At 47.9% G+C, this 22,175-nt stretch overlaps 2 protein-coding genes across 6 annotated transcripts in view; one reads left to right on the forward strand and one right to left on the reverse strand.

The window, feature by feature from the left end:
• LOC129479346 (lymphocyte-specific protein 1-like) overlaps positions 1-20,497 on the reverse strand; it is a 47,302-nt gene extending 26,805 nt beyond the window's left edge. For 4 of the 5 annotated variants that reach the window (XM_055272349.2, XM_055272347.2, XM_063637018.1 and 1 more), the window contains exons 1-8: positions 20,420-20,497; positions 19,210-19,374; positions 17,297-17,438; positions 16,834-16,926; positions 16,535-16,578; positions 16,286-16,367; positions 13,948-14,082; positions 13,500-13,577 (exon numbers count right to left, since the gene is read on the reverse strand). In XM_055272349.2, coding sequence (XP_055128324.1) covers positions 13,500-13,577; positions 13,948-14,082; positions 16,286-16,367; positions 16,535-16,578; positions 16,834-16,926; positions 17,297-17,438; positions 19,210-19,374; positions 20,420-20,424 — 744 coding nt within the window. In that variant the 5' untranslated portion in view covers positions 20,425-20,497. Of the gene's footprint in view, positions 1-10,840; positions 11,809-13,499; positions 13,578-13,947; positions 14,083-16,285; positions 16,368-16,534; positions 16,579-16,833; positions 16,927-17,296; positions 17,439-19,209; positions 19,375-20,419 lie in introns of those variants that run through there. The other variant, XM_063637019.1, reaches the window with a different exon arrangement.
• On the forward strand, positions 9,473-11,142 carry LOC134736304 (uncharacterized). The gene is made up of 2 exons (XM_063637020.1): positions 9,473-10,745; positions 11,083-11,142. The coding sequence occupies exon 1, from the start codon at positions 9,590-9,592 to the stop codon at positions 10,496-10,498; it is 909 nt and encodes a 302-aa protein (XP_063493090.1). The 5' UTR covers positions 9,473-9,589; the 3' UTR covers positions 10,499-10,745; positions 11,083-11,142.
• Positions 20,498-22,175: the final 1,678 nt, after the last annotated feature.

A 22,175-nucleotide genomic window follows, 5' to 3' on the forward strand; every position in this document is an offset into this window, starting at 1 on the left:
TATAATACATGACTGATGAAACACAGACAAGAATATGTATACAACCCAAATGACCACCTAAAGGAGACTGGTTAAATAAATGAGTATAATTGAAAGAAAATTAGGACCTGAACTAAGACCTTTGAGAAAAAAGTAAAAGACTATCAGAATAGTCAATCTTTTACCTTTTTTTCTCTACAAAACTTAGACGTTAGAAACAAAAAGTCTTAAAACACATTCCTACATAAAAAAAAAGAATTCCTTCTGTAAAACGACCTCAGTCAAAAACGTAATAATTGGTATAAATTCTTACTCTTTTAAAATAAAGATTAAATTCCCACTAAAAATTCTCCAGATATGGCAGTATATTGCTCTTTGAATTGAACTGAGGAAGGGCGAGGGTGAGAGACATAAAAGACGAAAACAGTGAAAGGAAGAAAAAAAGGGAAGGAAAAAAGGTAAAAAGATAAAGAGGAAAATAGGTTGGACACAGTGGCTCACACCTGTAATCCCAGAACTTTGGGAGGCTGAGGCGGGGGGATCACTTGAGGTCAGGAGTTCGAGACCAGACTGGCCAACATGGCGAAACCCTGTCTCCACTAAACATACAAAAATTAGCCAGGCACTGTATTCCCAGCTACTCGGAAGGCTGAGACAGAAGAATCACTCAAACCCGGGAGGCAGAGGTTGCAGTGTGCAGAGACCACATCACTGCACTCCAGCCTGGGCAACATGGTGAGACTCCATCTTAAAAAAAAAAAAAAGGCAGGGCGCAGTGGCTCATGCCTGTAATCCTAGCACTTTGGGAGGCCGAGGCGGGTGGATCACGAGGTCAGGAGTTCAAGACCAGCCTGGCCAAGATGGTGAAACCCCATCTCTACTAAAAATACAAAAAAAAAAAATTAGCCAGGCATGGTGGCTGGTGCCTGTAATCCCAGCTACTTGGGAGGCTGAGGCAGAGAATTGCTTGAACCCAGGAGGTGGAGGTTGCAGTGAGCCGAGACCATAGCACTACACTCCAGCCTCAGCAACAGAGACTCCATCTCAAAAAAAAAAAAAAGTGTTATGAATAAAATATGTTTAAAAAATTACAAATCATCAACTGCCATTTACCAGCACAACTAAACCTAATGACAACAGGATATATTTCTGGAGAAGAAAACTTTGGAATTATCTTCAAGGAAAATGAATGTTGAACTTCCGTGATACTTTATACATATTTTTCGTAGTATAGAAAATTAGATATTCACTTCCTAACCATTATAAACAAAAAAGATAAAAAATAATAGAAGGAAGATATTTTACTAAGTCTGCATGACAGAAAGAAAATTTATTTTTTTATTTAATTTTTTATTTTATTTTATTTATTTATTTTTTTTGAAACGGAGTCTCACTCTGTTGCCCAGGCTGGAGTGCAGTGGCACCATCTCAGCTCACTGCAAGCTCAGCTTCCCAGGTTCATGCCATTCTCTTGCCTCAGCCTCCTGAGTAGCTGGGACTACAGGTGCCTGCCACCACGCCCCGCTAATTTTTTGTATTTTTATTAGAGATGGGGTTTCACCATGGTCTCGATCTCCTGACTTCGTGATCCACCCACCCTGGCCTCCCAAAGTGCTGGGATTACAGGCGTGAGCCACTGCGCCCAGCTGAAAATTTATTTTTATATTATTTTCAATTCTAATTTGTCAAAAGGATATATGTAAATAGGAAAATAAATCTTCTATATTTAAACAGGTTTATCTGCATACGTAATATCTAATAAACAATTAAAATATTTAAAATGTACCACTTAATTTATTAAAGCCCCCCCCCCACACCTTTTTTTTTTCTTTTGAGATGGAGTCTCGCTCTGTCGCCCAGGCTGGAGTGCAGTGGTGCGATTTTGGCTCACTGCAACTTCAGCCTCCCGGGGACGAAGTAATTCTCCTACCTCAGCCTCCTGAGTAACTGGGATTACAGGTGCGCACCACCACGCCCAGCTAATTTTTGTATTTTTAGTAGAGACAGGGTTTTACCATATTGGTCAGGCTGCTCTCAAACTCCTGACCTTGTGATCCACCCACCTCGGTCTCCCTAAGCGCTGGGATTACAGGTGCGAGCCACCACACTCAGCCTTATTGAAGCCATTTTAAGCTACCTGGTATTCTAAAATTTAAAAGGGCTAGAATTCAAAATTGAAATCACTGAGAAGTATATTCAAAATAAAAAATACACACAATTCTTGGGTTGGACACTTTTCAGTAGCTTTTCAGTTACTTGCTATGGAATATAAAAAGCATTCACTTTTACAAAAATCTAAAATAAAATATTATAAAGCTTGATTAAGGTTCTCATCTTTTGATTTGAACACAAACTTCAAAGTAAAAGAGGAAATATATAAGTAAAAGTCAATTACATGGTTACAGTGTACAATGAAGTTTCAATAATCTGCTTTATGTCTTAATGCCTTCTATAAACTATATCTATTCCCTCTGAAAAGCTTTGGATTATATTATCCTCTTAAATCTAGGCTGCTAGTTTTCTCTGGCACATAATCACTGCCTCTAGCCCTCTCTCTTAAAGACAGTGTCTTTATCAGGCTAGGCACGGTGGTTCATGCCTGTAATCCCAGCACTTTGGGAGACTGAGGCAGGTGGATCACCTGAGGTCGGGAGTTCGAGACTAGCCTGACCAGTATGATGAAACCACATCTCTACTAAAAATACAAAAATTAGCCAGGCATGGTGGCGTGTGCCTGTAGTCTCAGCTACTCAGGAGGCTGAGATAGGAGAATTGCTTGAACCTGGGAGGTGGAAGTTGCAGTGAGCCAAGATCATGCCACTGCACTCCAGACTGGGTGACAGAGCGAGACTCCATCTCAAGAAAAAAAATTGTCATTATCATTTGGTGACATCAAACTTTACCATCAGAATCACCCAGATGACTTATTAAAACACAATTTTTTAGGTTCTACCCTCAGAGTTGCTCATTCAGTAGGTCTGGAGTGGGGCCCAAGAATTTACATTTCTAGTAAGTACCCAGGTGATAATGCTGCTCATCTGGGACGAGCCTTGGAGAACCACTGACTTACACCATTTTTAACATAGTTAGAAGGCCAAAAACAAAAAACAAAGCAAAACAAAACAAAACAAAAAGCAGGAAATAGTCTGTTAAGGAGCAAGGAAAAGAACAGTCCCAGAGGCCGGGCCCAGTGGCTCACACCTTTAATCCTGGCATTTTGGGAGGCCGAGACGGGCGGATCACTTGAGGTCAGGAGTTCTTAACCAGTCTGGCCAACATGGTAAAACCCCCATCTCTACTAAAAATATAAAAAAATTAGCCAGGGGTGGTGGCAAGCACCTGTAATCCCAGCTACTCAGGAGGCTGAGGCAGGAGAACTGCTTGAATCCGAGCGGTAGAGGTTGTGGTGAGTCGAAATCATGCCACTGCACTCCAGCCTGAATGACAGAGCAAAACTGTCTCAAAAATAAAAAGAAGAAGAAGAGGCAAATAGTCCCAGAACCCTCTTTTTTTTTTCCCAAAGTGTTGGGATTACAGGTGTGACCTACCGTGTCCAGCCCCAGAACCCTACCCTTTTTACTCCACAGAAGTATGGAGTCTTATACAGGCCTTCAAGCTGACAAACGAGTACATACTAGCTTTTTGATTCTCTTCCAAATTCCTTATTTGTGACTATACTTTTGGCAGTCTCCTGATAAAATGAAATCTACCAATGTATTTCAGTTCAATCACATGTTTGGGAAATACCTACTTCCCATCAGGTCTAAACTGCTGTAAAGGAGAATATAGGAAAAACAAATAAAACCAAGTTTCTACCCACAATGTACTTCCAATCTACTTAGGGTACAAGACCAGCACACGTATGTTCACAAAAACAGCTAAGAAAAGATAGTGCAGTACTAATAAATGAGGATTCAAGTGATAAAATCAAATATTTGTATTTGTTCATTTAACAATATTAACTAAACTCCTACTTTGTGCCTGGCATAGTTATTGGTACTGGGACTAAAGTAGTGACAAAACAAAGCAGAGCTAACAATCCAGTGAATGAAACACATGTTGCCTAAGATGTATGTTTACCAGTAGCATATGTTATATTTACTTAGAACCAGAAACACGGTTGCAGGCAAAAGCAGTGAATATAAAAATAAACACAAAAAGCAACTGGATGCCTATTTAACTCTGGAGTCAAGTAGAGAACTGATGTTCAACTTAAAAATTGCTTGCTTGCTTATTCATTTATTTGTTTATTTATTTGAGACAGGGTCTCACTCTGTTGCCCATGCTGGAGTGCAATCATAGCTCACTGCAGCCTCGAAATCCTGAACTCAAGCAATTCTCCCACCTCAGCCTCCCAAGTTGCTGGGACTATAGGTGCACACCATCACATACAGCTAATTTTAATCTTTTTGGTAGAGACAGGGTCTTGGTATGTTGCCAGGCTGGTCTGGAACCCCTAGCCTCAAGCAATCCTCTCACCTTGACCTCCCAAAGTGCTAGAACTACATGCATAAGCCACTGCACCAAGCCTAAAAACCGTATTCTAATCTGGTATTTATTCTACAGCTAGTTTTACTTTTTTTTGAGACACTCTCGCTCTGTTGCCCAGGCTGGAGTACAGTGGTGCAATCTCGGCTCACTGCAACCTCCGCCTCCCAGGTTCAAGCAATTCTCCTATGTCAGCCTCCAGAGTAGCTGGGATTAGAGGCACCCGCCACTGCATCTGGCTAATTTTTGTATTTTAGTAGAGACGGGGTTTCACCATGTTGGCCAGGCTGGTCTCAAACTCCTGACCTCGGGTGATCTGCCTGCCTCGGCCTCCCAAAGTGCTGAGATTACAGGCGTGAGCCACCGCACCCGGCCTAGTTTTACATTTTAACAAAGTAGTGAGTCTCCTGAAATTTTCCTAATAAAATTACTGTACCATTTTATTTATTTATCTATTGTTACATTTCAAAAAAGGTAAGATGTGAACTTATGAATTATATTGAAAATAAAGATAAATTTCATTTTATATTTTTTAGAGATGAGGGTCTCTCTTTGCTGCCAGGTTAGGAGTGCAGTGGCATGATCATAGTTCACTACAGCCTTGAACTCCTGGGCTCAAGTGATCCTCCTAGATAACATTTTACTTCTGAAATGCTATAGGAGATACTGGTATATTCTTTCAAAAGCAATCTCTCCATCCCTAAATGCAAGATTGCAAACAGATTTTTGTATACAGAAAACCCTCAACTGCTCAAATTCTCACTTAAAGCACTAAATTAATTACACCCACATTATCACCTTGTGGCAGCTTATAAATAAATGTATGTCAGTAGATTTCTTGAGATCCCAAAGGCTCCCTCAGAACTCGAATCAGCCAGTTAAATTCCCTCAGCACATCTTCCTATCTTTCAACTCTTTATAAATGTTCCTTATGTTTGCTCAAAGGGCTAGAAATTCCGTTTTTTTTAACTTACACACACACACACACACACACACACACACACACACATATATATATGCAGTTAGCCCTTCATATCCATGAGTTCTACATCTGCAGATTCAATCAACCATCTATCAAAAACACTCAATAAACAATAAATACAAAATTTTAAAAATATAACAACTATTTTCATAGCATTTACATTAAGTATTATAAATAACCTAGAGATGATTTAAAGTATATGGGAGGGTGTGCATAGTTTATATGCAAATTCTATGCCACCTTATATAAGAAAATTGGAACTTGAACATCCAGTTTTTTGTATTGGATGGGGGAGTTCCTGGAACCAATCCCCTACAGACATTGAAAGATAACTGTATACGTACATATACACATATGTAGAAGAAAAGAGAGAATAAGATATCAATCAAGGGAGGAATTCTGCAGATTTACGGTATGAGACAATATGACATTCGTAGATTTAACATTCATGGTTACCATTGTTTTGAGAGCTACCCAGAAGATACTTTGTTAAGAAAATGGAGAAGCTAGAGGCCCAATCCAGGGGCTAAATGCATGAGTCTAGCCTAACACCAAGCATTTGTTTTTGGAAGTGTTCTTGAGACGGTTGGAGTGCAATGGCACAATCACAGCTCACTGTAGTCTTGACCTCCTGGGCTCAGGCGATTCTCCTGCTTCAGCCTCTCAAGGAGCTGGGCCCACAGGTGTGTGCCACCATGCCCAGCCAGGCATTTGTATTAAAGTTAAAAGGCAATGACCCTAAACAGTTTAAGAAAAAAAATGGGCTGGGCACGGTGGCTCAACCTTGTAATCCCTGCACTTTGGGAGGCCAAGGCAGGCAGATCACGAGGTCAGGAGATCAAGACCATCATGGCTAACACAGCGAAACCCTGTCTCTACTAAAAATACAAAAAAATTAGCTGGGTGTGGTGGCGGTCGCCTGTATTCCCAGCTACTCAGGAGGGTGAGGCAGAAGAATGGCATGAACCTGGGAGGCAGAGCTCACAGTGAGAAGAGATCACACTACTGCACTCCAGCCTGGGTGACAGAGGGAGACTCCTTCTTGAAAGAAAAAAGAAAAAAGAAAATAAACTAAATCTATTGATGTAAAATGCTCCCTGCCCCTACAAAGAAAGAAAAATGTAAGGACTAAGAAAATGGCAGCTCTTAACCAGAAAAAGAACAGAAATGTTTTATACCTCCCCCACCAAAAATCACTGAACTAATTCAGAAAATGCTCTAACCTGAGCAAAAAGGATTCAAGTGAAGTAAAACCTTCATTAAAGTTGAAAAGGATATTAACTTGTAGAATATGTGTACATGTAAGAAACATAACATATTACTCTCAATGGAAATATAACTCAGATAAAGAATTCCACAAAAAGATGTCTTAATCTTAAAATCTGAGGATTTACAGAGCTCTCAGAAAGTATTACTTGCAAATGATAAGTCTTCTATAATGTATGATTTTGTTTATGGTTAGCTCCAAAAGAGTTTTTAACATGTTTTAAACCAACATGATTATCTGTTGATAGGTATATAATCTCTAAAGGAGTATTCTTCAATAGGCAACACTTCCCATATTTAAAACATTCAGTCTTTATGTATAAATTATGAATCCATAAATCTTAAGGAACTACATAAAGCCCAAACTCCTCCCAACGGAACAAGCTATTGGCAATCTGTTCCCATCCCCTCTATCTAGTTTTGTCTTCCACATTCCTACTCACACATCCTATGCTCCAGTCAAAGTAGACAATTAGGCTAGGCGTGGTGGCTCACGCCTGTAACCCCAGCACTTTGAGAAGCCTAGATGGGTGGATCGCTTGAACACAGGAGTTTGAGTCCAGCCATGGGCAACATGGTGAAACCCCGTCTCTACTAAAAATACAAAAATTAGCCAGGTGTGGTGGCTCAAAACTGTAGCCCCAGCTACTCGGGAGGCTGAGGCACAAGAATCACTTGAACTTGGGAGGCAGAGGTTGCAGTGAACTGAGACTACGCCACTGCACTCTAGCCTGGGCAACAGAGGGGAGGATGGTGGGCAAAGGAGGGAACGAAACTCACAATTATATATTTTTAAAAAAATAAGTAGACAATTAGTCTTCAGATACTACCTGAACTTTCCCAGCTCCACGCCTTGGCTTATGCTCTTCTCTCTCCTACCTCTCCAAATGCCCTTTCATTTTCAGATTCTACCAATGTCCAAGTCTGAGCCTACACACACCACAGTAATCCCTTCCCCGAATTCCAAGAGCATTTATTTTCTATTTAAAAACAAAACAAAAAAACCTCTGTATGTACATATTTTTAACACTTTATGAGACATATTAATGTTCAGCAAAAAGGCAAGAAAATAAGGACTTTGGCATACTTAATATGTATCACGTACTCTACCAAACACCTTCTATAATTAATCTCATTTAATTAGGACTGTGACATAATTATTGTCTTGTTCTCTTTTAATTTTCAAAATGTTCATAATTTATCTCATCCCAAACCAGATAAGCCCTCTAAAGGCAGAAGCCTTCATTCACGCACACAACATAAAATAATTAAGTGCCTACTAAGTGTTTCCCACTTGTATTGTGGACACACATAAAGGGGATTTTTGCATTCTACTAGATTATAAATCTGCTGAGGTTAACAGCTAAATAAAAATAGACTCAACTGTTCCATCCCAAAGTGCCTTGCAATAGTGTGGTTATTCAATGTTATTTGATTTAAAAGATAAAAGTTCAATCACAGTAAATGGAAAAAAACAGGCAAGAACGTACAAAGTAGAAGTATAAAAATAATTACCATAAACTAGAAAGTTTGTTTTTCCTTAACCTTTGAAATTTTTTTAAATTCTCAGTTCTTTTGCCTATACAAAGGTGGCTGTGAAAAGTGAATTAGAGCTCCTATAAATAAAACAAAATAAATCAAAAATGTTGGTATTAACGTGTAAATAATAAATTTATAAATATTATAAATATTATGTACTTAGACAAAAGTAAAGTGACAAAAGCAGATAGGAAATATCATGAAAACAATTCCTCTAAAAAAAAACTTACGATGCCTAATCCCCTGAATAAAGACATTTAAGCCTTTCTTGCTTCATATTTAGACAAAAATCTTCCTGCTTGCTTATGTTCCTATTTCATCTCTGAAAAGAGTGTAAGCAACCAGTTGTTTGAGGCACCATTCTTGGACAGTAATAGTGTGCTGTCCTTAGTATATGAAGATGTAATTACTGTAGTAACAACAAAAACCTAAGCTTTTGGATTGGATTCTGTTTTGGTTTTATTTTCTTCTACCACTACAATAAATGACACAATCTTTCACTCTTAACGATAAATGGTGCATAATTTTAAGAAAATTATGTGGAATTAAGAGAGAAATTCAGTCTTTATGCAGATTCAATCAACCATCTATCAAATTTATATTCTGTGAAGTATTAACACAATTTATATTCTGTGAAGTATTAACAATGACTAAGTGAATGAACACATAATCTGACTTAACTAACACCATCTTATTAATTGATATTACATACACAGATCAAAATTTTGTAATATATTGAACAAGACTTAGCAGAAAACTACATATATGTAAGTGATTAATAATCTTTCAATACGATGATGAAGCCAACAGAAAACTATAAAAACTGTATTTGAGAAAGATGGAAAGTGGTAATAGGAGTATATATGTTCTCCAACTTCTTTTTTTTTTCTTTTTTTAATTAATCTTTTTGCACACAAAACAACAAACATTTTCCAAAAATACATACAAACAAAAAGATGCATATCAAACATACTAGGAAGGTTGCACATGGGAAGACGGGGAATAGAAATAGGGGGTGGGAATCAAAGAAAATAAATCAGAGAGGGACTTTGTATGGCTCAATGATAATAACTCAATCCTTTATTTGACAAAGAAGAAGGAGAAGGAAGAGGAAGAAAAAGAAAGTGGGACAAAGGATCAGAAAGAGAGGAAAATGGAAAAAATTAGAGTATGACTCCAGGGTAGACCTGCCTTGTTGTCGCTGGGTTGGTTGGTTGGTCTGTCTGTTGTATTCTTCATATATTTCGCCATGTTGGCCAGGCTGGTCCCGAACTCCCAGCCTCAAGTGATCAACCCGCCTCGGCCTCCCAGAGTACACTACAGGCGTGAGCCACCATGTCCAGCCCCCACATTGCTTCTGGCCTCTGTGGTAGACCTCCCAGACGGGGCGGCCAGGCAGTGGTGCTCCTCACATCCCAGACGATGGGCGGCCTGGCAGAGGCGCTTCTCACATCCCAGACGATGGACAGCCGGGCAGAGGTGCTCCTCACTTCCCAGATGGGGCGGCCGGGAAGAGGCGCTCCTCACATCCCAGACGATGGGTGGCCTGGCAGAGGCGCTCCTCACATCCCAGACGATGGGCGGCCGGGCAGAGGTGCTCCTCACTTCCCAGACGGGGCGGCCGGGGAGAGGCACTCCTCACTTCCCAGATGGGCCGGCCGGGCAGAGGTGCTCCTCACTTCCCAGATGCGGCGGCTGGGCAGAGGCACTCCTCACGTCTTCCCAGACGGGGCGGCTGGGCAGAGGCCCTCCTCACATCCCAGACAATGGGTGGCCGGGCAGAGGCGCTCCTCACTTCCCAGACGGGGCGGCCGGGAAGAGGCGCTCCTCACTTCCCAGACGGGACAGTGGGGCAGAGGCGCTCCTCACATCCCAGACGGGGCGGCCTGGCAGAGGCACTCCTCCCATCCCAGATGGGGCGGCCGGGCAGAGACGCTCCTCACTTCTTCCCAGACAGGGTGGCCGGGCAGAAGCACTCCTCACTTCCTCCCAGACGAGGCTGCCAGGCAGAGGCGCTCCTCACTTCCTAGACGGGGTGGCGGCAGGGCAGAGGCGCTCCTCACATCCCAGAGGATGGGCGGCCAGGCAGAGAGGCTCCCCACCTCCCAGACAGGGTGGCAGCCGGGCGGAGGCTGCAATCCCAGCACGCTGGGAGGCCAAGGCAGGCGGCTGGGAGGCGGAGGCTGCAGCGAGCCAAGACCACGCCACTGCACTCCAGCCCCGGCAACACTGAGCACCGGGTGAGCGAGACTCCGTCTGCAGTCCCAGCACGTCAGGAGGCCCAGGCACGCAGACCACTCGAGGTCAGGAGCTGGAGAGCAGCCTGGCCCACATGGCGAAACGGCGCCTCCAGCCAAAGGAGAAAAGCCAGGGAGGGGTGGCGGCGCGTGCCGGCAATCCCAGGCAGCCCGCAGGCCGGGGAGGAGAATCACGGGAACCGGAAGCAGGGAGTCTGCAGCGAGCCAACTACACTCCAGCCTGGGCCACAGAGGTAGGACAGGACAGGATGGGACGGGAGGGGAGGGGAGGGGAGGGGGACGGGGACAGGACAGGACAAGACAGGCAGGCGGGCGGGCGGGCGGGCGGGCAGGCAGGCCAACTTCTAAATTACAGAAAATCTTATGAGTCAGCAGGTTAACATTTGATTATTTTTGATGTTACCAGCCCCAGAAATAGCATTCTGAAACAGATTACAGGCTTTCTTCTATTTGTTGATACATCAACTATCGCAACTCATCTTTCGTTTTGTTCCTCAATTTTCAGAATAAAGTGTGTGTGTGTTAAAATTCTCCTTCTAAAATAATCTTTCTATGTTCTTACATATTTAGGTTTGGAATATGGTTATGATGGCAGAATTGTCCAGGTCAATATAGTAAAATACTCTGACCAAGACAGTAGGACCCAGACTCAAGCTGGGGAAGAGATAAATAAGCTCAGTTAAAAAGATAAAGAGGGCCGGGAACTGTGGCTCAAGCCTGTAATCCCAGCACTTTGGGAGGCCAAGGCGGGCAGATCACCTGAGGTCGGGAGTTCCAGACCAGCCTGACCAACATGGAAAAACCCTGTCTCTACTAAAAGATACAAAATTAGCCGGGCATGGTGGTGCATGCCTGTAATCCCAGCTACTCGAGAGGCTGAGGCAGGAGAATTGCATGAACCCAGGAAGTGGAGGTTGCGGTGAGTCAAGATCATGCCACTGCACTCCAGCCTGGACAACAAGAGCGAGACTGTCTCAAAAAAAAAAAAAAAAAGAAAGAAAGAAAAAGAAAAAGAGGTCGGGCATAATGGCTCAAAGCCTGTAATCTTATCACTTTGGGAGGTCAAGGCAGGAAGATGGCTTGAGCCCAGGAGTTCAAGACTAGCCTGGGCAACACACTGAGAATCCATGTCTACAAAAAACTAACTTAGCGGAGCATGGTGGTGCACGCCTGTAGTCCCAGCTACTTGGTTGGGAGGCTGAAGTGGGTGGATCACTTGAGCCAGAGAGGTTGAGGCTACAGTGAGTCATGTTTCTACAACTGCACCTCAACCTGGGCTACAGAGCGAAATCTTGCCTTAAAAAAGAAAGAAAAGAAAAAAGAGAAGAAGATAAGAAGAAAGAAAAGAAACTTGCTGCATAGACATGACCATATTCATTTGAAAGCAAGTTAATAAATATGTATCCTGAAAAGATAGTTTAGAAAAGAAACTTACAGGCTATGACCAGAGTGATTATAAAACATTCTCTTAACAGTTAGCAGGAGGAAGAAAAAGTGTATTCTTTAAAATGATTTCATTACTAGTAAATAGTTCTATAAGGAAAAGTAGGGGGAAAAAGGCAAAGAAATATGAAACTAAGTCAATGAAAAGCAAATAGGCTATGATCACACATCTAAAGGCCATGAACATGGCAATGAGTATTTTAAAGAATCTAAAAAGTGTACTTTGAATTTTAAAGTATTTTAAGAGATTAATTTTATGAAAGGAAAGACACTGTTATCACGCAGAAGGAACATATTTAGTATAATCAAAAGTTTAAGAAATTGGCCAGGCATGGTGGCTCACACTAGTTATATCAGCATTTTGGGAGGCCGAGGCAGGCAGATCACCTGAGGTCAGGAGTTCAAGATCAGCCTGGCTGACACGGCAAAACACCGCCTCTGCTAAAAGTACAAAAATTAGCCAGGTGTGGTGATGCACACCGGTAATCACAGCTACTTGGGAGGCTGAGGCATGAGAATTGCTTGAATCTGGGAGGCAGAGGTTGCAGCGAGCCAAGATCATGTCACTGCACTCCCGCCTGGGCAATAGAGCAAGATTCTGTCTCAATTTTAAAAAAAAAATGAGTTTAAGAAATAAAGGAAAGCTGAGTGTAAGGAAGTCTTTTCAAGAGTAGTACTGGTATAGCTCAAACTTGGTTTGAATTCCAGCTTTGTCACTTAAGCCCAACTGTTGTTTGCTATTTGCATGTATTTTCATAAATAAAAGTGGTCTGTAATGTTTTTACAGTGTTGTCAAACTTCAAGATTATTACAACTGTTAATATCCTGTCTAATGTTTAAGAATAAATAACTATTTGATATCTTTTAACTACTGTCCTATCATTGACTTTTAAGACTCTTACTGACAATTTTGTGATTTTTCATGTAATTATCCTTTATATCTTACTTAGCAAGTTCTCTATTAGACATAATATATGTCTACTGAATGAAATTTAATTACAGATACTTTTGAAAATTTATTAAATTTAAATTATATTTGTACTTGTAAGAAATATTTAAACAATGCTTTATTTTTCTAAAATAAAAGAAAACCAATAGCACAAACCTTCATTTTCTAAGTGTGTCAAGTTGTTTTCTTTTTTTTTATTTGTTTGTTTGTTTTTTGAGACTGAGTCTCCCTCTGTTGCCAGGCTGGAGTGCAGTGTGTGAGCTCAGCTCACTGCAACCTCCAACTTGCTGGTTCAAGTGATTCTCCTGCCTCAGCCTCCCGAGTAGCTGGAATTACAGGCATGTGCCCCTACACTCGGCTAATTTTTTTTTTTTTGTATTTTCAGTATAGACGGGGTTTCACCATGTTGGCCAGGATGGTCTCGATCTCCTGACCTCATGATCCACCCGCCTCCGCCTCGGCCTCCCAAAGTGCTAGGATTACAGGTGTGAGCCACTGTGCCTGGCCTATTTTAACTGTTTTATGTCTTCTGTTTTTGTGTGACAATGAAATGAGTTAGTATTTCCTGCCTGCACCAACCACATTTAGGCTCTACCTTAATTGTTGATGAGGTCTTGGAGCCTCCCTTCTGCTCCCAGAGGCTTTTCTTGGTCATGTCTCCAGCCACAATATCCTGGGGGCAGCAGAAGGGTATGTCACAAGGGCAGACCCCTGGATCTCGGGGAGTAGAAGCCCTGGGTCCTTCTCTCCTACCTTGCCTTACCTGGCCAGGGGGCCTGGGATCTGCCTACCAAAACTTTTTCTGTGCAATCCCAGTGGAAGAGGCAGGGAAAGGAATAAAGGTGCCATCCACCTCCACTCGGACAACACAGCCTTCTACACCAGCAAGGGTGAACCCAACCCTACAGCAATACCTCAGGGTTCTGTCTGTCCACATTCATCCTGGACAGTCCCACACTTGTCTTAACAAGGAAACCTGGCCTGTTACTAAACTCCCAGGTGCTGGCTCTGCAGCCCAGCCTTGCCCCTGAAGGGGACCTTACCTTGCAGGACGGAGTCTTGGCCGCAGACTGAGCCTGTACCTCACCGGTCTCCCACCGACTCTTGGTACTGGCCACGGCCATGCTGGGCAGCTCTATGGAGGCCTGGTGGGCTAGCTTGGGGGTCCAGCCAGCGGTCTGCAGAGGAGGAAAAGCATCAGGGTTACCTTAGTGGACAGCCACCTTGGTCACATCAGAGGGTCACACTGGGCAACCCTCTGCTTTGTGTTTGTGTTTTCCCTGGGAGCGCTTTCCCAGTGAAGCCCTATAGTGGGGATCACTGGAAAGATGTACCTTCCTCCATTCGATGCAATTGTGAGACACCTCCCTGTCCTGAAGAGCATCAAGGAGATGATGGCGCACAGGACAGATGTGGGTCTGCCTCCATGCTGCTCATGGGGTAGGGCTGGGGGACCATGGGATGGATGGAGGGACATTGAATGGATGGAGGGACGTGGTTAAATTGCAGAGTATTGGTTGGATTGAGGAGCATTGATTAGATGGAGGAGTATTGGTTTTATAGAAAGGTGTTGATGAAGGAATATTGATTGGATGGAGGAGTACTGATTACATGAGGGAGTATTTGTTAGATGGAGGGGCATTGATTGAATGGAGTAGTATTGGTTGGATAGAGCCATATTGGTTCAATGAAGGGGCACTGATTGCATGCAACGACATTGATCGGCAAAGGAGTATTGGTTGGATGGAAGGGCACTGGTAGGATGGAAAGGTACTGACTGGATGGAGGAGCAGTGAATGAATGAAGGAGTATTGATTGGATGCGGAAGTATTGCTTGGATGGAGGAATATTGATAGTATACAGGAGCATTGATAGGACGGAGGAGTACTTGTTGGATGGAGAGGCATTAATTGGATGGAGGAATATTGGTTTGATAGAACGTTGTTGGTTGGATAGAGGAACATTGATTGCATGGAGGAGTACTGGTTGGATGGAGGAGTATTGGTTGGTTGAAGGGGGATTAATTGAAATCAGAAGTATTGGTTGAATAGAAGGGCAGTGATTGGGTGAAGGAGTAATGTATGGATGGAGGGGCATTAATTGAAAAGAAGAGCACTGATTGGACGGAGGAATATTGGTAAGATAGAGGAGTGCTTCTTGGATAAGTGAGTACTGGGTGGATGGAGGGGTACTGGGTGGATGGAGGCATGCTGATTTAGCAGAAGAGTATTGGTTTGATGGAGGGGCACTGGCTGGATGGAGGGGCACTGATTTAGTAAAGGAGTATAGGTTGGATGGAAAGATACTGGTTAGATGGAGATGTCCTTATTAAATAAAGAAGTATTCATTGAATTGAAAGGCACTGATTTGAAGCAGAGGCATTGATTGGGTGAAACTATTTTGGTTGGATGGAGGGAAATTGATAGGATAGAAGGCCACTGATTGGATGCAAGGCATTATTGGATGGAGGGGCATTGATTGGATGAAGTTGTTTGGTTGGCTGGAGAGGAGTTGACTGTATGGAGGAGCACTTAATGAATAGAGGTATTGATTGGATGAAGGTGTATTGGTTGGATTGAAGGGGGTTGGTGGATGAAGGAATATTGGTTGTATGCAGGGACACCGACTGGATGGAGGAGTATTGGATGATTGGATGGAGAGGTACTGATTGAATGGAAGGGCTGGCATGTGGGATTGGCATTGGTTACATGGTGAGCCATTAATTGGATAGACGAGTATTGGTTGGATGGAGGGTATTGGTCAGATGGAGAAGCATTGATGGATGGAGGAGAATTGATTGGATGGGAGGGACATTGGATGGAGGGGCATTGATTGGATGGAGAGGCACTGATTGGATGGAGCAGTATTGGATGGATGGAAGAATCTTGATTGGATGGAGGGGTATTGATTGAATTAAGGAGTACTGGTTGGATAAAGGGGCATTGATTGACTGGAGGAATATTGGCTGGATAGAGGAGCACTGATAGGATGAAAGAGCATTGATTGGATGGTGGAGTATTGTTCCGATGGGGGCATTGATTGAATGGAGGAACACTGAATAATTGGAGGAGTATTGGTTGCAGGAGTATTGGTTGTATAAAGGAACATTAATTGGATGCAGGAGCATTGATAGGATGGGAGATTATTGGTTGGATGGAGTAGCATTGATTGAAAGGAGGGCCATTGATTACCTGGAGGGACATTGATTAGATGGAGGGGCATTGATTGGGTAGAGGGGCACTGACTGGATGGAGAAGCATTGGTTGGATAGGGTGTAGGTTGAATAAGGCGGCATTGATTGGATGGAAGGGCGTTGGTTGGATTAAGGAATGGTGCCAGGATGCAGGAGGGACCTGACAGCAGAGGGGAGCCAGGTCATACCTTGATGGCCTGGATGTATTGTTCCAGCCAGTGGTCAATCTTGGAGATGGGCAAGTCTGGCTGGGATTTCTTCACACTGTTACTGGAGGGTAGAAGATGTGTCAGGCCCCATGTCTCCCACAAGGCTTCTCCCAACCTGCCCAAGCCTCTCTCAGAGCCCCCTCAGTCTCCAGATCTTTACCCTGTGACTCCCTTCAACCCCCTCTTGGGGAAACCTAAGATCTGAGCCCAGAAAGCAGACAGACAGACCTCTTCTCTATGGAGCGGTTTAGGAACTCGGTCCTGTCGATGAGCTGCAGAGGGTGGGGAGAGACACAGGCCTGCAGCAGCTAAGGTAAAGCCCACCCTCCATCTCCCCAGCTACTCCATCCACTAATCCAACCTCCAACCCTTATATCATGGGGGTTTGCTGAGCTCCGGGCAATGGGGGGATAGCAGACAAAAGCCAGGCCTGGGCCTGGTCTTCCTGTGGCTTGCATGTGGGATTGGCCTTTTGGGTATGAGTCCAGGAGAGGGGAGAAGATGGCAGGATTTGCAGCTTGACCTACTTTGATGGGAGGGCTCAGGGGAAGCGAGCTGTGTTCGATGGTCCCCTCCAAGACCAAGGGGCTGGGTGTCCTGGGCTGCTGATATTTCTGGTGCTAGAAAAAAAAAAAAACAGACATCCCAGGTGACCCCTGCTTGTACCCCTCCTGCCCTGCCCAGCACCTGTGGGAAAAAATGCTGTTCCTCCCCGAGCCCCAGGTTCTCTGTGGCCCTGACATGCTCATTTTGGAGCTGGTGGGGAGGGACCAAGGAGTCTGGGGAAATGACTCCGGATCTTGCAAGAGGATCACTGAGCCTCGTCCTCTCTGAGAATGTGGGCCCAGAAGGGGCTGCAAGGTCCAGGGGTGTGGGGTGCTGACCCACTCTGGCCTAGACCCACAGGGCCCACAGAGTGGTGCAGACAGCAAAGGCTGGCTCATCCCTGGGGTGGGGGTACACCCAGATCCTCTGAGGTGGAGCCATCACCTCCTCCTGTTCCTCCTCAGCCCCTGCGGCCCCCAGGTTGTCCTGGACAGTGTCCTCTGGGTCTGGCCCCTCCTTGCTCAGACTCAACTCCTCCAGGTGGACTTCGTCACTGTCCTCCTTTTCGCAGGCATGCAGGCTGGGCCTGTGGGTGGAAAGGGAGGCAAAGCCGTTCTAAGGCCATTGGATTGCTTGGTTGACCCCTTCCTTTTTCCAAGCCTCAGTTTCCCCATCTGTAAAATGAAGGTAGTCAGGCTACTTGAGTGCCAAGGGTTCTGAGACCCAAGCCCATTGGGAAACAAGGTCCAGTGGCCTCAGAGCCAGCACAGTCTGCTTGGGCCCCTGTGTCAGGGCCTGAGGCCCTTGGGGAACTGCCCAGTCCCCACTAGGCAGGGCTCTACAGACTGAGGGTCCCCCAGGCACTGAGGCTGGGTTCAACCCCCCAGCTTTCTGGCTGGGCCTCAGCTTGGCAGCTGCTCGCCACTCAGTTGGTCTGGCGGGGTCCCTGTGGGGCCGGGCTGCCGGGGCCACCACTCCTGTTCTGCTCCCTGTGGGGGCCCTTGGGTGTTTGGGGGACTGGAGGCTGGGTCATTTGGAGGGCTAGGCAGGGGTAGGCGCCAGGTCACTGAGGAGCAGGGCCAAGGGGCTGCCGGCTGTGGGGGAGGGGAGGCCAGCCAGCTGGCAGCTTCCAGCAGCTCTGCATTTGAGGACTGAACCTGGAGAAGATGGGAAATTCTCGAATTTTCCATGATTTCAGGCCCCTGGGTATGCGTGCCAGCCAAGACCCAGACCCACCCACCCAAGGTGGGTAGGGGTCTGAGCCAGCAGCAGCCACACAGAGGGGCCATTCAGGAGCAGGTCTGTGCATCCAGGCAGGTGCAGGGGGTGGGGTGGCAGCCACAGAGCTGGGCTCCACGGAAGAGTCAAAGCGCCCCCTGCTGGTGGGAGCAGCCTTGCCCGCCTAGGCCTGAGGCCAGGGAGAAGGGAGCTGCCCAATCTCAGAAAAGCAGGGCCGCTGACTCCTAAGCGCGTAGGGGGAGACTGAGGCCTGGGGAGGGGGGCGGTGGGCACTGCACCAGGCCAGGACCAGTGGCTCTTGGGGAATGGGAGCCTGGTTGTAGGAGGACAAGGGAGTGTCGCTCAGCAACGCTGGTCCCTAGAGCTCCAGGCTGGTTTAGGGCCTCAGAGGGGCCAGGAAGAACCCTGACCAGGGAGAACTGTCAGCCCAGCCATGAACTCTGGTCCCACTCAAGGCAAGGGGGTCCTGAGCAGGGCTGGGGTCCCAGATGGCCCGGGCCCTGCAGGGCAGGTGGGGTCAGCCCCATCATGGCCGCAGATGACAGAGTGGCAAGGAGCCTGAGCAGGGGTAGTGAGGTGGGGCTCGGGAGCAGCCCCTGTCGGGCCTGTTGGGGTTGAGACAGGCACACACATCCCCACATCTGGAAAGTGCGTCCTCCCAGTCAACTCTCCAGCGTGCACATCTGGAAATACCTGCTCCCCTTTGTGGGAATGGAGATCTGCCAGCCCCAAGGGAGGAAGGGGCGGCGGCGGGCTCTCAGCCTCCATTACAGAAGCAGCCGCAGCTGTGTGCTGATGTGGCAGCACCCAGCCTGGCCTCACAGCTGCCTGAATGAGGCCCAGGGGCCCTGGGGAGCCCCAGAATGAGGTTTCCTCGTGGCCCCTCGCCGGCCACCATGCTGTCTCGCCCTCTTCCTCCCTTCCCTCCTTTCTCCCCCTTTCCTGGCCATGGGGGCATTTCAGGGGCTGCTTGGAAAGGGGAGGATGGGGTGGCTGCTCAGGCGCAGGTCGAGGGCCTGAAGGGAGCTCTGCTGTGCCCCAATCCGCCCAGCACCTGCCCTCGAGGTCCAGAGGGAGCCCCGCTCTGCCCAGCACCCGCCCTCGAGGCCCTCACTCACCTGTCCTCTTGCTCCCCCTCAGGAGTCCTGCACTGGGGGGGCTCTCCGCTGTCCGAGGTGCCCTGTACCCCCTCGTGCTGCTGCCACTGCTCTGGCCTCTGGGACCAGTTGCCAAAGCCCTCGTCCTCATCCAGTTCAGGGGCCTCCGAGGGCTTCAGGCTGAGGCTGAGGGTAGCAGCAGGGAGCTTAGTACTGGGCGGCTGCTGCCTCCTCTGCCCAGGGCCCACACTCACCTCACAGCGCCCACTCAGGCCCTGGACTCCAAGTGTGGGAGACCCTGTCTGCCATAGAGCTGGCTCTGGGCTGTGTCTCCTGTGGTCAGAATCCCTGAGGGCAGGGCTGTGCCTCCCCTGTCTGTTCTGGGGCAGCCTGAGAACTGTGCTTCCTCCATCAGTCCAGGATTCCTTGAGGCTCAGCAGGGCTATGCCTCCTCCATCAGTCTGAGGCTACCTGAGGGAAGAGCTGTGCCTCCCCCATCACTCTGGGACTCACTAGGGCAAGGCTGGGCCTCCCCCGTTAGCCTGTGGCTCCCTAAGAGCAGGGCTGTGCTTTTCCCATCATCCTGGGGCTCCCCAAGGGCTGCCCTGGTCCCTACATGAGGACCTCCTAAGCCCCGACTTCTCAGGCCTCCTATGTGGCAGGGGGAGCCTTGGGATAGCTGGGGCCTTTGGTGGGGGTGGCCAAGGGCCTGACTATGGTGACCGCTGAACTCCACTCTGCCCAAGGCTGCTGACTTGGAGAAAATGGAACAAAAGAGGCCAGGAGGAAGGGAAGCATTATTGGAAAAACAGCCCAGCCCAGCCGCGGAGGCCTCCTGGGCCCAAGGAGGAAGCAAGCCAGCCTGGCCGCCAAGTTGGACGTGCCTCTGTGAGTCACTGGTGGGGGAGTCTGGTGGGGGAGTCTGGTGGGGGGCTTGGGCCAGGCTGCGTGGCTGGGGTCAGAGGCGGTCCGAGCAAGGGCCAGGGCATGGGCACAGAGCCTGGGTCAGCACCCAGGAGGCAGCCAGGTATTGGCAGACCCTCATCCAGGGCTGTGGCCACCCTCACCCCAGGAGCACTCACCCACTCCCGCGCATGCTCCTGGGGGCCCTTCCTCGCTCTCATCCTGCACTGGAACCCCCAAGCCCAGGCCCTTGACCTCTCCCTCTGCCCAAGCCCCAGGGTACACGAATAGGGGCTAAAGCCCAGGCATGCAGTAGGGGGCTGCTCACAGCATCTCCTGCTCCGACCTCTCGGGGACAAGGCCACCTCCGTCCTCGTCCTGGGCCGGAAGCTGCCTGTCTCTCTCATGCTGGCATTGCTCGAAGACGGCCTCCACGCTCCAGGAGCAGTGGGCCTGGTGGGGGACACAGAGGGAGTCACGCCACAGCCGACACAAGTGCTGTTTTGCACCCATTCTTCCCATCTACACAGGCCTTTCTGGGGCCACATGGTGCAGGCAGCCCTGTCCACGAAGGCAGTCCCAGGCTGGCCCTCAGGCCTCACCTTGTCCATCTTTAAACAGAGGCTGCCCACATGGTCATGAGGTGCCCTCTGGCCCAGGAGAGGGTCCTGGGGCCCTGTGAGGATCTGGGCACACCTGTGCCCTGTGGGGATGAAGGTGGGACTCCAAGGCCCATTCAAGCCTGAAGAAACTCAAGGACAGGACAAAAGACCCTCTGTCCCCCTCTCCCAGCCTGTCTCTCTCTCTAAGTAGAACCAGGACCTAGACCCAGGTGACCCTGGAGGGCCCAGGAAGAAGATACTGGAGTCCAGGGAGACTGGTCACAGCGCACCACCAGGCGGCACCTCCACCCCACCTGCAGGTGCTCCCTCCTGCACCCCAAAGGCAGGGCATGTTGGGGAAAGGGGACCCCGCATGAGGTCCAAGGCTGAGGAAAGGAGGGCCTGAGCATGTCCAGGCAGGACACCTCCCTTCCCACCACCAGCCCCGCTCACAGAAGCCCTGCAGACCCATGGGCTCCTGTCTGGGCCTAACTCCATAGCTGGGGGCACCTTACAGGGTCGGCTCACCCAACCTTATTTCAGAGCCCTCTGCGGAGTCTCTCTGAGCTGTTTCTTTTGTTTCAGATGGAGTTTCGCTCTTCTTGTCCGGGCTGGAGTGCAATGGTGTGATCTCGGCTCACGGCAACCTTCGCCTCCTGGGTTCAAGCAATTCTCCTACCTCAGCCTCCTGAGTAGCTGGGATTACAGGCATGCACCACCATGCCCGGCTAATTTTGTATTTTTTAGTAGAGACAGGATTTCTCCATGATGGTCAGGCTGGTCCCAAACTCCCGACCTCAGGTGATCCACCCGCCTCGGCCTCCCAAAGTGCTAGGATTACAGGGATGAGCCACCGCACCCAGCCGATTGAGCCATTTCAAAAATGGGGAAACTGAGGTAAGGGAGTGCTTCTGCTCTCAGAGCCTGAAACCATGGCTTCTTGGGGTCCCACACGCCCCCCCTCGGGGACAGAGGTAGACGCAGGCTGGCCTGGACCTGGGCATCAGAGTCCCGGCCCAGCAGCTCTCAGATGGTCCAGGTCCTGCAGACACCGCTGACTCAGCTGTCACAGCCCTGCCTCCCATCACCCTCCTAGAGCCTGAGAGGAGGTCCAGGGTCTCTATGCTCCTACAGGGCTTATTATCCCAGACCCAGGGAGGGAGCCCAGGCCAGAACAGGGAGCAGGGCTGGGGTCTCCCTGCGGGGGTCTCAGTTCTTCCCGGCCAGTGGCCACTGCCTGACCCTGCAGCCTGATCCCCACTGGGCCCCAGTCCCCTGGCCAGACAGCCCTGCCAGCGTGTGATCTAATCTCTCCTAGGTCTCCCCTAAGCCTCTCAGACAAAAGCCAGGCCCTTCCACAGGCCCGAGTTCAAGGCCCACTCCCCCCACCGAAGCCACAGGGGACTCCAGCCACTCACACCCAGCCGCCTGTGCACCCGCCCCCTCCCCGCCCCCCGCATCCAACTGCCTGTCCTGCTCCTC

Source organism: Symphalangus syndactylus, chromosome 3 (assembly GCF_028878055.3).
Source record: "Symphalangus syndactylus isolate Jambi chromosome 3, NHGRI_mSymSyn1-v2.1_pri, whole genome shotgun sequence".
In the NCBI taxonomy this organism is placed as follows: domain Eukaryota; kingdom Metazoa; phylum Chordata; class Mammalia; order Primates; family Hylobatidae; genus Symphalangus; species Symphalangus syndactylus.

What these genes read in the sequence shown, in the direction of transcription:
- LOC134736304 (XM_063637020.1), top strand. Translation starts at nt 9,590, where the DNA reads ATGTCCAGCCCCCACATTGCTTCTGGCCTCTGTGGTAGACCTCCCAGA.